Source organism: Gasterosteus aculeatus, chromosome 11 (assembly GCF_964276395.1).
Source record: "Gasterosteus aculeatus chromosome 11, fGasAcu3.hap1.1, whole genome shotgun sequence".
NCBI lineage: Eukaryota > Metazoa > Chordata > Actinopteri > Perciformes > Gasterosteidae > Gasterosteus > Gasterosteus aculeatus.
In genome coordinates, this window is record NC_135699.1 from 10,662,985 (window position 1) to 10,675,808 (window position 12,824).

Below are 12,824 nucleotides of genomic sequence, written 5' to 3' on the forward strand. Positions count from 1 at the left end.
TCTCTCTGTGTTTGCCAACCGTGGACCTGTACACAATCATTTTGTGTCGTCTATTTGGAGAAGCTAGAGTGCACAACATCCCACTTCCTGTTTGTAAGACGACCAAGAGGCTGACGTGAATGGATTTTCCCAGTCAATGTAATTTCTCATGAATTGATTAACGTTAATCCACCATGACATATTAAGCCTGTCTAAATTCAGTAATAGTGTGCTCGGGGAACAATTATCTTGAATGAAAAACGATCTAATCTATAATATTTCAAGGTCTCTGCAACCATTATACTTAAAAATAAAAACAAAAAAAAGTAATCTTAATGAATTGAATGAGGCAAATTGAAGAGATGCTGGCTGAAAAGCAGTATAATTAAATGCCTGTATATTCTCGGCACTTTAACAGAAACAACTGTGTAGCGACGATCATATATATACACACTGCTTGAGTGAGCGGCGCTCTGACTCTGCAGTGCTGGTTCTCTAGAATCACGTGACAAAGGAGTACCAGCGAATTTCTGCAGAGCTGCAGTTCAAGCTGTCACCCTTTAAATAGGCCAGACTGAACCTCAGACAGGTTCCAACTGGCCCAGTGTTCATACTGCATTATGCGATTTGTTTTTCATTCTTAAGGATGATTTTTAAGGATGTGCCATTTTACAGCAGCCTGCACTTATTTGGTATTATTATCTGTCCTAATCCTGCACTCTCCCCTCATTCAACCAGAAATTGTGATTCACTATGTTTCCAAAATCCTGTGAACTAAAGCATTTGATTTTGTTTATTTTTACCAGTAAAGCAAATGTTTTTCTAAAATTGCCATTATCACGTTTCACGAGTCACGTTTTTTCAAGTAAGTAACTTGAACCATGTAGGTGGAGATTGAGACACAATTGAAAAACTCACAGCACACAAATCACCTCAGAGACCCTAATCACCTTGAAACCGCCTCACTAAGCCCCTTTGCTGAGGGGAAACAATAAAGTGCTGCGAAGCACGTAGAGCAGGAGGCTGATTCCCGTAATAACGTCGGATACGGAGGTTATTGCAGATTCCCGTCCGCCCTCGTTTTAGCCGTTTGCCGTAAACGTGGACGTGTTCCTGGCCGTGTAGCTGCTGGTTATGAAGGACAGGAGGGCTCTGAGCTTTAATAGTGTATTGAAGAAGACACATCAGGGATGGCAGTTCATTAATGCATCTTTGAAGTAAGATTCATTAGATTCGTTTTTTAATTTAATTGTTTTTTTTAAACTGATTCATGTGTCCCAGGCCCCGCTGATCCTCACTGTCTTATCGAATTATTATTCTGACCCAATTATTAAACCCAATTTTGTAGAATAGCGTTGACGTGGTAATCCCTCCTTTGCCGCTAACTGGGTTTAGACATTGAATGCAGGTACAATACATAGATAGACATATATGGACATACAGTATTTAAAAATGTATAAGACCGGAATATCTTTGATGCTACATGATGATGACAAAGAGGTTGACCAGAATCTCTAGATATCCTATAAACAGTCTGTTCATAACAGACTTCTGGGATGTGAGAATATTGTATGTTGTATAATGCACTATAAAGAGCAGTCACACATGCAGATGTAATTCTGTAACATCGTGCCGAAACATGTCATCAGTTAAAAAATTATGTTCAGCAAATCTCACATAATCCGTTAAATCAAGGGGGTCTAGCTTCAGATTTCACTGACAATAGGAAACTAAAGCAAATACACACAAAATGATGAAAAACAAAAACTTCCTTTCGGAAGAGGGCCGGCGAGCACATGTGTCCGATGTGATCAATCCGAGCCCAATCTCAGCTGTTTGAACAGACATGACATCTTCCTCGAATGTGCACGTTGTTGGCAGGTGAACAGACCGTGTACAGGAAACTTTGAACACGTTGTTCCAGAGAATTGGCAGCATGATTACCAGCAGTAAGGTAGCCTGAGGTAATTCCAACCGCCCCTAATTTACATTAATAGGAGCCCAGACACGTGCACGCTGATAATTATCAACAGCCACAGTGAGTAATAAGATGCATTTGACAAACAATTGGAATGTAAATAATCACTAATGATTTACCAAATAATTTAAAGATCTCGCAGTGCAACCACTCTGCCTGCACTGTCTATACGGGACTATCGGAGGATAAAGGGATATTTCAAAGAGACCCTAAACGGGTGGTGGCCCTCGCGGCCGTACCATGGATCCCGTTTCCTCACACGCAATCTTGCGACAGTAAATACAACTTCTCTTTGAATGCCTTTGTGCCGAGGCATGCACACATTCACGCACTTCTATGTACGTATTTGTTAGTACAGGGCGGGGGACACTTCTCCGAAGTGCTAAACTTGTGAGAGTCATGCACGTTACAGGAAAGAATGATCTTTTGTGTACACGCAAGAACATGTAAACTCACGCTATCATCCACAGAGGATCCTGTGAGTCACAGCTGATCAAAGGAGACGCTCATTCTTCTGTGTATTGCTTGGTTACAGCTCTGGTGTATTGTGTTTTGTCAACTGCTCAACAAGCTGTAGGCTGAGAAAATAAAAAGATGTATTGTTTTTGCTTTAACAGATGACATGAGGAGACTGATAATTGTTAGAATTGACTGCACCTCTAAAAAGGAAATGAAATAAAAAGGAGTTTGTTGTCCGGTCGAGGAAGAAGACGATACTTCATGAGGACACTGGTGGTCTGACCTCCGTTAACTAAACCGAATACGATGATATCCGAACTCATCTGAAACATCAGTGCAAATAGTATGTAGTGTGATACACACACACACATTAGTCAGTTTGTCGCGCCTGTGGAAATAAACTGAGTCATCATGAAATAAATCAAAGACAGATTTAATTTCATAGAAAAATATGTCCTTTTTATTATAAATTAATGAAATGTTCATACAAATATAAATAAGTGCAAAGTCGTATCAGTCTGTTTGCTTTGTCACACACATCTCTTCACGCATCTACAGCCAGTGGTTTGGCAAACAAAGGTAAATCTTTATAAAAGACACCGAAAACAGTCTTCATCCATTTAAACTCTACCCCCTATTAGAAAAAGTCACATACCATGTTTGATACATTCATTTGCAAATGATGGCAATTCTGTTTGTGCCACTAATACCAAACACATCTTTTGGCATGTCGATATCCATCTCTTCGCTACTGAAGGCATATTAAGAAGTGGTACTGTTGTCTCAAGTAAGATCCCATGGGATTCAGTCATGTCGTTGTTTCAACAAGCTGCTAGTTATAGTTCTAGTCTAGTTTGGCGTCTTCTTTCAATATTTTCTCCTCTTAAAATGTCTTGTAAAAGTCTGATATGTTTTTCAATGTTTTTTCTATGCACCCTGCAGCCCATCCGTGTCCACCGGTCGGCTCTCTTAAGTTTCCGTTGTCTGTGAATCTCCTGAGTGGTCGGAGATTCCAGGATGCTGGAATGACGTCTGCAAAACGTTTAAGATTATCAGCATTTTTTTTTTAAACCAGACCGGCTTAAATGGACGGCGGATTCCATGAGGCCGTTGCATGTGATCCCGACGAGCCTCACAGCGCACTTGGTTCGCAGCAGCAGGGAGGAGGAGGGGGGGGGAGGAAGTTGTGTGTCATCAGACCGTAGACAGCTGACTGGGAGTCTCACTTCAGCTTTCGGTAAGCTGAATGTCATCAGTGAGGCAGAGGAGGACGTCTCTCGTTTCACACCGCCACATTACAGCTGTGCCCTCTTTCTCTTGGCGCCCCCTCCCCCCGCTCGTCGGTTAGTCCCCCAATCCAGTGTCTCTTTCTGGAACATGGACCTGCTTCCATGGACACCGTGTGTGTCTTTGAACGTTAGCCGCACCTAGCCGTTAGCCGTTTAATCTTTGCCCCTTCGAGAGCATCAGTCCTACACGGTCTAGATGGGAGCGTCATAGTCTTGAAGGAACTCCCGAAGAGGATGAGGAAGTTGGTCTCTTTTAGCAGAAATGTCCAAATGTCCATTGACTGTTTTCCGGCACAAGTGCTGCAAGGTGGATAGGCTATCGGACAGAGGTTTGACGAGTTCCAGGGGGATCTTCTCCCCTCCGGAGTAAATGAAGTACATATTCCCACCGCGAGAGTTCACTTTACTCTGAGGCATGTAAAAATGGACCAGCTTGAGGACGCAGTCAAAGTGGGGCACGGAGTGAATGTTCTTGGGGTCCGTCTGCAGGTAGAAGGACGAGGCGTCACATTGGATGCGCAGGTTCTTGGTGCCCGACGCCGTCTTGACGCTGAGGGCGAACAGGTGCCGGTTGTCGGAGCTGTCCCGGACGAGGAACGTGCCGATGGTCTCGTCCGCCAGCATGGCGTTGGCGTCCTTGCCGGTGATGGCGGCCCAGTAGAAGCCGCTCTCCTGGAGCTTGTGGAGGGTGGCGAGGACCATCTGGTACTGGGCCTTGGAGGCGAACGTCTTGTAGCGCTGAGGAAACCGCATGCTGGAGTCCAAGAGGCTGCTGCTCATCGCGGAGTCAAACTTGCTGAGAGTTACCATGGCGCTATGCCCGTTCTTCTGGGCAGCCCGGGGAGCACCGAGTGCCGCGCAGACAGGAGGAGGAAAAAAGGAGAAGTTCAGGAGGGTCGCGAAGCTGGAAGGGAATCACCTGAGGAGATAAAACGGAGGGGAGAGTTTTAGTTTGAGCTCAGTGTGACGAACCATGATGAACATTCAAAATGCAGTTTTAACGGTTTTTGAGTATTTGGAGTATAGCAGTTTTTTTAATAAAAAGGTCTAACGCTCCTCAACTCCAGCCGCCCTAACGGAAACTACTTTTCCAGATGTGGAGGCTCTTAAAACATCTGCGCCATTTCTTTCTTTTGTCATCTATAAAAGAAAAGAATGTACCCAAACTTAAATGATTCCTCGCTCAGGAGTTGTGCCTTTAGATAAAAAAAAATGCCTCTATGTAAATTCCATTCATTTCGGGGAAACTTGTGTGTGTAATGTGCCCTCGGGACTCGGTCAGTTCCAGTAAAGACGCTGGAATCCAGATTACGCAAGTCTCACGGCGCGAGCGGCTTCACCTCACTCAGATAGCACACGCCAAATGAATAAAACGTATTCATCAACATTCAACCTTACATCTTTGCATTGGTGAGGTTTTTTTTTTTAACGCTATTCGGGCAACAACAAAAAAAAGCAGAAGAAAAAAAAAACGAGAAAACGAATCCTCACCTTCAACGTTCGTCCGAATTCGCTCCTTTGAATGAAACGCGAGTAAATCTCGGCGTAAGTGGTCTCAGTTCACAGACGCTCGGAAGTTCTCTGGCGATAAACTCCTGACTTTGAAGGACTTTTTTTCTCTTGTTTGTAAGCAGCCCGACTGCTGCCAAGAAGTGTGAGAGTGTGAAGCGAGGAGCAGCGGCGTTATTATAAACGCGAAGGAAACTCCTCCCTCCCTCCCTTTGTGTTTCTCCGAGCAGCGCCCTCCCCCCCGCTGCTTTTCCAACACGAAGTTAAGGAGGAGTTCCAAGCAATACTTATTTACCGTTACTAGGAGTCATTGTTCCTTTAGGGTTACGCACACGCGTTTGAATAGTAGCAGTTCTCTTGTGTCATTTTACATTCGAGGGACCGAATAGAAACAAAGTATCTTACAGAGACGCGCTCGCGCTCTCGGTGAGTCTTCCGCCTCGAGCTGATGTATGAGGTAATGATTCAGTCTTAATTTAGTGTTCTCGGTTTCCCAGAAATTCACAGCAACGACAGGCTGCATGCCCCGCCCCCCCCCCCTCTCCACAGGGGGCGCCACATCTCCCAAACGGCACCAGTGGTAACCAGGGGCAGCGGGGATTATTTACTCACTGTTTGTTTTTTTCTTGCAGCCATTAGAAGCATATTTTAGTCCCATTCTAAGATCCGTAGCTAAGTCAAGTTTAACACATTAAATGATAAAATATGTGCTTTAATGTTGTTCTTAGTTCAGTGTATACGCAAGTAATGAAAATGTTCTGAAACACAGTTGGTTTGAAGAGTACTGTTGTTGATTACATCTAGCAAACGACTCAAATGTTCTCATAGGCTTTTAGAACTAAATTATGGTGTGTTTTGAACAATTGATTTAATCTTCATAGTGATTATCGCCGCTAAATCACTGTGTCTTATGATAATCCAAGAGGTTTTAAAAAAAAAAATGTAAATGATTGAACAAACTTGCGTCCATTCAGATTTTTGATCCCCGGAAGTCATCATTTCACAATAAATTCTAATCAGTATTAGAATGTCGAAAGGAAGCTGACCTCAGATCCTCATTTGAGAGGTCAGTCCTTTCTTTTTGCAGAAAGTCTAAGCTTTAGCAACATGCCCGTGACTGATGGACTGCTCACATCCCTCCTCTGCTGACTCAGCGATGAGCGGCATCGGCCTGACGTGAAGGTGTTACGGCACACTAACTGGTGTCATGTCACCCTTTGAAACACTTTAACCAACGCACCCGTCACAAAGAAGAGTGAAAACCAGACAATATATCTAAAGCTTCTCTTCTCTCGACCACAAACCTCTGAACTGGAAGGGGAGGGGGGCGATGGACGTAAGCCCGCTGACCTCCAGCGCGTTCTGGTAAAAGGCCGGCGGTGAGTCAACCGACAAACCAAAGGCAGTGTGCAGTTCACCGGAGGTAAACCCGGAAAATGGTTGGAACCAAGTGACCCCGAAAGCTGTGAAAGCGCTCTGCTGCGTGGCTGCAGCACGCGACGGGACCCCGGCCAACCATCTGAGCTCAGCATGCAGAGTCTTGCCGACGGCAGAGTTGGCTCTGTACTGTAGTGTATTTGCTTTCTGTTTCTTTTATTTTCTCCAAGGTTTGTAGAATTTAAGTAGAAAAAAAGCCCCTAAACAGCCTTTTGGCCGTGTATTCTTCTAAACGTGCAAACACCCTCGGCTTGACACACAAGGAGCCAGAGATTTTCAATTCACACAAGGTCAATGAAGTGGACTTTTATGTGGAGGATGAGACGAGGCCTCCAGTCGCAGCTCTAAACCAATGTTTTGATTTTCCAGCACCGACTGAGGAATGGATCCCGGCTCAGGTTCCCGTAAACCCACTGTGATTGAGGGAGGGGGGGCTCTCAAATGGATGGAGGGGCTGAAAGCCAAACATTTCCATACAACTAAACATTTCGGAGAAGCTCGGTCTCGCAGGGGTCCCACCACACAGGGAGATCTTTTGAAAGATCTGCGTGTTAGGGCCAATTTCCGTGAAATTGTTTGTTTACAAAGGCGGGAGTCCCTTATTGTTTGTACAGCTTTAGAGAGTGAGTTCAGGATGAGTCAAAAACATCAACAGTGTGTTAATTATTGAATAGAATCTGCCATTTTGCGGGGTTTTCAATAACAATACAAGCCGTTTCACTCAAATTGAGTAAAAGGGCTGTAAGAGGAAACGCTGTTGTTAAGACTCACTATGTCATGAGTCAAATGATGTACATTACAGTGGAACTGTTACAGATATGCAGGTAGGTTCCCAGCATATCGCTAAATCTAATTCCTGTTAACTCAGCTTCACTTCCTGCTTGTGCGGCACCTGCATGTCTCCCTTAATGTCACAACTCGCCACTATTGCTTCTCTGTAGTACTTTAAAACTTCCTTGTTGGTTGAGCAAGACTACAACTGTGTGTACTAATCATTCAGTAAGTTTCCTGGTATACCTCTCTCTCTCTCTCTCTCTCTCTCTCTCTCTCTCTCTAGGTCACCGTCTGGCTCAGCGTGAGTCTCGGCTTTGTACTGTATTGTATTGTATTTATCTTTCTGTTTCTTTTATTTCTAGAAAGTTTATAAAATCTAAATAGAAAATCAAAACCACTCTACTATTGGCCGTGTTTTCTTTGGTTTTGCCCTCTTCCTCTCTCTGTCTGTCTCTCTCTCTCTCTGTCTCGGTTCCTTCAGAAATGTCAAAATTGTAGGATATTTTCTTCACAAAGCACATTCTTTGCGTTGACTGGAACCGCGCCGAGGTGTAATCTCGTCCTGTTAAGCGTGGTGACATTCATTCTCTTAAGAAGGTGTTGTCCTTCACGGTGACTCTTCCTCGGAGCTTACTGTAAATTCAAAGGGAAGGACACGGTGTGTAAACCATCACAGGGAACCGACAAAGAGAAACAAACAAAGTAAGCAAAGTAAAACGGATGATTGGCATTAGAGAGAAAAGGAAATCAGAAAGGGCAGGTGAGCCTCCTCCCATTCTGGTACACCGTGCACAGTACAAACTGTGCAGACTGCTGTATCTCTGTCATCGGGGCAGATCCCATCTGTCTCCGCCCACTTTACCCCTGATACGGGCGTTTCCTCAGATCTATGAACAGGTTTGTACGAGTGGAGGAGTTCTCTTTGAGGGCGCGTGAGGTTGAGCGTGAAGTCTGACGCAATGTGCTGCGCATGCTTTGCACATGGCGCACTTCTCTGGAAGCTATTTATGGAACGCCCCTCTCCCACACACACTTTATACACCTTTAATACATTCGAGCATGATGTTTCCTGAATAGATCAATATCAATTTTGTACCTGGTCAATGTGGAGCAGATTTCCCCTCCTTCATGAGCTAATGATACTTGACTGTGAATGACTGAGTCTTTCTCACAACAGCTGTGAACCTACTTGAAAGGAGCCCATTGGCAGGGCCGGAAATGCCATTTTAATATATTATCTGATTCCTGTATTGATGACGTACTTTCTGCCATTGTTAGCCAATGACCCTGTCAGCAAATGACCAGCGGACTTTTCAACCCCGGGCGTCCCTCCAATATTTATACATCACCCCGCTGAGGGCCATTGACAGGGCCGGAGCAGGATCTACCCCTGTCAAGGTCAACAAGTGGAGGAGGAGGAGGAGGAGAGCGTTTGCCGTAAAAAAAGAGCTGTGATAAACTTACAGCACGTTGCCTTACTTCCGCATTTATTTTCCTGGCATAAGCGACCGAATGTTCAGTGTTGTTGTGGTAGCTTGCAGCTGGAACGGCACATTGACACGGGTCAGTTGCCAAGATTTCAGCCATGTGACGGTGAGCTGGGAACGTCGGCTGGGGCCGTCATTGAGACCGTCTTTCCAGATGACATATAGCTAACACAGTTGGGACAAATTCAGTGGAAATTGCTACAGGAATCGCACACTATGGGCCGAGTGATTGGGTTCAGTTTGACGGCACGTGTAGAGGAAGGAGTTAAAAAAAGAAGTGAACGTCATTAGGGTCTGACTTCCAGTGTGTCGTTATTTTCCGCCACGAGCTGGCTCGTGCTCGATGTGGTTGTGAGGAACGTTACCAGAAGGTTCAGATTATAATGTGTGAATCAACACATATCTCATTCCAAACCATCCAAAATGATAGATGATTTTCACATCAAGTATGAAACAGTCTTCCAGTTGTTGGGATACAAATAGATGTTACGGTGTAGTCATAGGTCTTACTTACGTCAAGGGGTTGTTTGACATCAGGGAAAATATGCTTAAGCTCTGTTTTGCCGAGAAGTAGGCGATAGCATTTATGTGCTACTCCCATGTCATTAAATAGGAAGCTGGATTTGGCAGAAGTGTAGCTTGGCTTAGCTTAGTTTAGCTCAGACTGGAAACAGGGTGAAACAGTTTGCAGTGAATAGTTGACGTCTTGTTTGTCTCATTTTAACCGGAAAATATCCGCAAAAGCCATACATTTACTGGCCTGTTTATTGTTCTGAAACCGTTGCCAGGCAACCATTCCAGTAAATTACTCGACTCGAAAAATAAATTGTTTCCCCACAACATACATTTTTCCCTCATGGATTTTGTTACTTTTGGCCAGAGCTAGTCCAGCAGTTTGCCCCTATTTCCAGTTTATGTTCTAATCTAAACTAACTGGTCGCCAGCTGTAACTTCTACCATCTCTCATCTACCATGAAGGTACGACAGTGGGATCGATCTTCTCGGAATAAAGTAAATATCCATATTATCAACCTGCTCTTTCAAAGTATTTTTCAACTTGTGAGTCACGTGAAAACCAGAGGTGAAATTAATTAACCACCCCTTCACCCCTTCCATCCCGACACTTTCTGACAGAAATTAGCAGAAATGCGCACGTGACGCCATCAGAAAACGCACACCTGCCACGTTCCCCGAAACTGCCGGCCCTCCAGATTGCGAACAAATGCCTCATCAAACCTTGGGATTGCATCATGCCCGATAATATGATTGATTAAAGATGACCGCCTGTCTGGGCTGGACAGCCTCTGCGGCCTCCGTCCGTTTATCAGTATCAAGTGCTTGGAGATAAAAGGAAGCCAATGACATAATGGGGATCCTTCAAAATGGACCATGATTCCCACAAACCCCAGAAATAGCTGGCTGATGTCATTGTGCAGATTGTAATAAATCTGTCTACACTAATTACAGCAGGTTGGCTGAGAGATGCTGTTACACACACACACACTTGTTTAGATGCATTCAGCAGAGCACAGAGCACACACACCCGCGTGCATGCAAACAGTACCCATTTGCATATGGAATTGCATGATGGGTAGGTATGTATACCTACACTCATGCGCAAATGGAAACTCAAAGACACACACTTCCGCTATAACACAGTAGTAGTAACTTGATCCTGAGCTGTGCCAGTAAGTCTGACATTTCCGGATGGATTCAGTGTGTGTGCAATGTACACACACGTCTTTGTGGTTACTGTCCAGATAAGAGTGCTGACAGCAGCTAGCGATCTATGCTAGGCACAGGACAAGGTCTTGGGAGGATCGGCGGGGGGGGGGGGGGGGGGGGGGTATTTACCTTAGAAGATGTCCCGTAAACCTAGACGAGCCTGATCTTTATTCAAACTTTTTCCCTTTTCCTTTTTCTTCACTATGCACATGTTTCTGTGACTCAGTCGCAGATGTTTGTGGATACTACCCAGGATGCATCACTTAGCGGAGGGCTTTGATCCTTGCCATTCCCTCATTTTGTAAATGTTTCCACGCGCCTGAAGGTCTAGGCCACCGAGGACTTACGAGAGGACTGTGAGCTGAAGCCACTGGTAGGCGTGCAGGTGTGTTTCTGTGTAGTGTGAGTTACAGGGCCGCTCTCTCATCTGCCACCTGCAAGTGTTTTTGATAGCTTCTAATAACCTTGCGGCTGTATTAAAGGTCAGTTGATGTGTATTCCTTGTTACAGGTCAGCTCCCTTGATTTTTAGCCGCACTAATCCCATTTTGCACTGATGTATAACTCCCACACATTGATGTTCGCAAACAGCAGCTCAGCGTGCCTAACTGAAGGAGCTCCGCCTACAACCTTCAGATGTGTATTCTATTTGGAAGCGTCACACAGAGCTCAGTGAGCCTTTTTCACTTTGACTCGGACTCTCAAAATGCTGCGGCAAACAAAAAGAAAAGGCCTGTCATACTTCTCTCATAGAGGCATTTCCTTTTGGCCCCTTCTAGTAAGGCGGTCCCTATCATTTGGAGGCTCTCCAATCCACGGCCTCCTCTTCCATCTTTTACTAGAAATCTCGCATGGACAGTACAGTCTGTCCCGATCTCAGCCATGCATGCAAAAAACAAAACAATATACAGTTCGAGAGATTGCTCCGTCTTATCAATCTACAGCGGCGCTCAATCTAATTTCCGCTACGCCTGTAATCACTTACTGTAGCTGTACAAAATACTGCAATCAACGTGAGATAATATACAAGAGGTTCCTTTGGCTCCTGAGATAAATCATAAAAGACTCACAGGAAGACATTTGCCGCTTTTTGCCGCACATTGAAAGTTTCCCAGAATATGAGCCACCCACTGTTCAATGAATGTGCAGGAAAGAACTACCACAATCCGCCCGGGACAAACAACCTTTTGTCTTGTTCACACAGTTATTCGGCAGCCTTGCATCAGCAAGTTCACTGGCAAGAATTATTGCACACAAAGAAAAAGTAGATTTTTCTTTTCCAGTAAATCTCATAGATGTGCCTCTCTTGATTCAGTAATCTACGCTAAACGCATTGTCTATCGGCTAAATCAGGTCCAGTATTTTCTTTTATTTTCAGCACACTGGATCTTGAATCAGAGTTTACGCTTTTGGTTAAAATTGTAGCAGGGAGGTGTGATATAACCTGATTTGATCTCCATTCTCTTTTATTACCTGAACAATCTCATATCTAGGTCACCATGTCACCCAAGTAAAGGAAAAAAAATGACGGCTCGGCATTTGACGTCCTGAACAACGTTATCTATTCGCCAAAGACAGCTGCTGCCCTTTTTCAACCACTTTAACCTCCCGAGGTACAATCCAGTCACGTTATTAAGAACAGACGCCATAGATCTTCATTTCCTTTTGGGCTTCAGCTTGTTTTAATGAAGGGATCTGCTTGTGGGCAATATGTTTAACTTACACTACAGTATGTTTGTGGGGAAATTCCCTGAAAACAAATCAGCATGAATTCCACATCCCAGCACTGAGCCCAAAATTTGACTGCCTATCAGTGTTTCACCCGCTCACCCCCTCCGGCTACGATGCTGTGATACACAGTACAAATGGGGTTTGCATGGTTATAGGAGCGTGTGTGAAGCAGCGGGAGTGAAAAAAATAGCTAGCTGATGTCATTGGAGAGCCAAAGGGGGAAGGGCGAGGATTTGTTTTGGTTTTCTCTTTAAGTCCCTTTCTCAGAATTCCTTCCCAGAGGAAGAAATTCTTCTTCTGAGCAGTAGATTCCTGAAGTGATTTATTTTTTCCAGTAAAGCATTGTTGCATCTGTCCACACAGCTCCTTAAGTGTACCTAAAACACTCCGGCACACAGCATCTCAAACAGTTCTGATGTGCACTTGGCTCCAGTCTGTCTGTGTGTAGGCTTGTCAC

At 44.5% G+C, this 12,824-nt stretch overlaps 1 protein-coding gene across 2 annotated transcripts; it reads right to left on the reverse strand.

Moving 5' to 3' along the window:
• Window positions 1-2,853: 2,853 nt before the first annotated feature.
• On the reverse strand, window positions 2,854-5,780 carry socs3a (suppressor of cytokine signaling 3a). Of its 2 annotated transcripts, NM_001267658.1 has the most exon segments (3): window positions 3,889-4,624; window positions 5,197-5,256; window positions 5,284-5,359. In NM_001267658.1, a coding segment is annotated over 1 exon segment (618 nt). In that variant the 5' UTR covers window positions 4,516-4,624; window positions 5,197-5,256; window positions 5,284-5,359; the 3' UTR covers window positions 3,889-3,897.
• Window positions 5,781-12,824: the final 7,044 nt, after the last annotated feature.

Bases quoted from the DNA above. Each gene is read 5' to 3' on its own strand.
- socs3a (XM_078083533.1), bottom strand. From the start codon at position 4,515: ATGGTAACTCTCAGCAAGTTTGACTCCGCGATGAGCAGCAGCCTCTTG.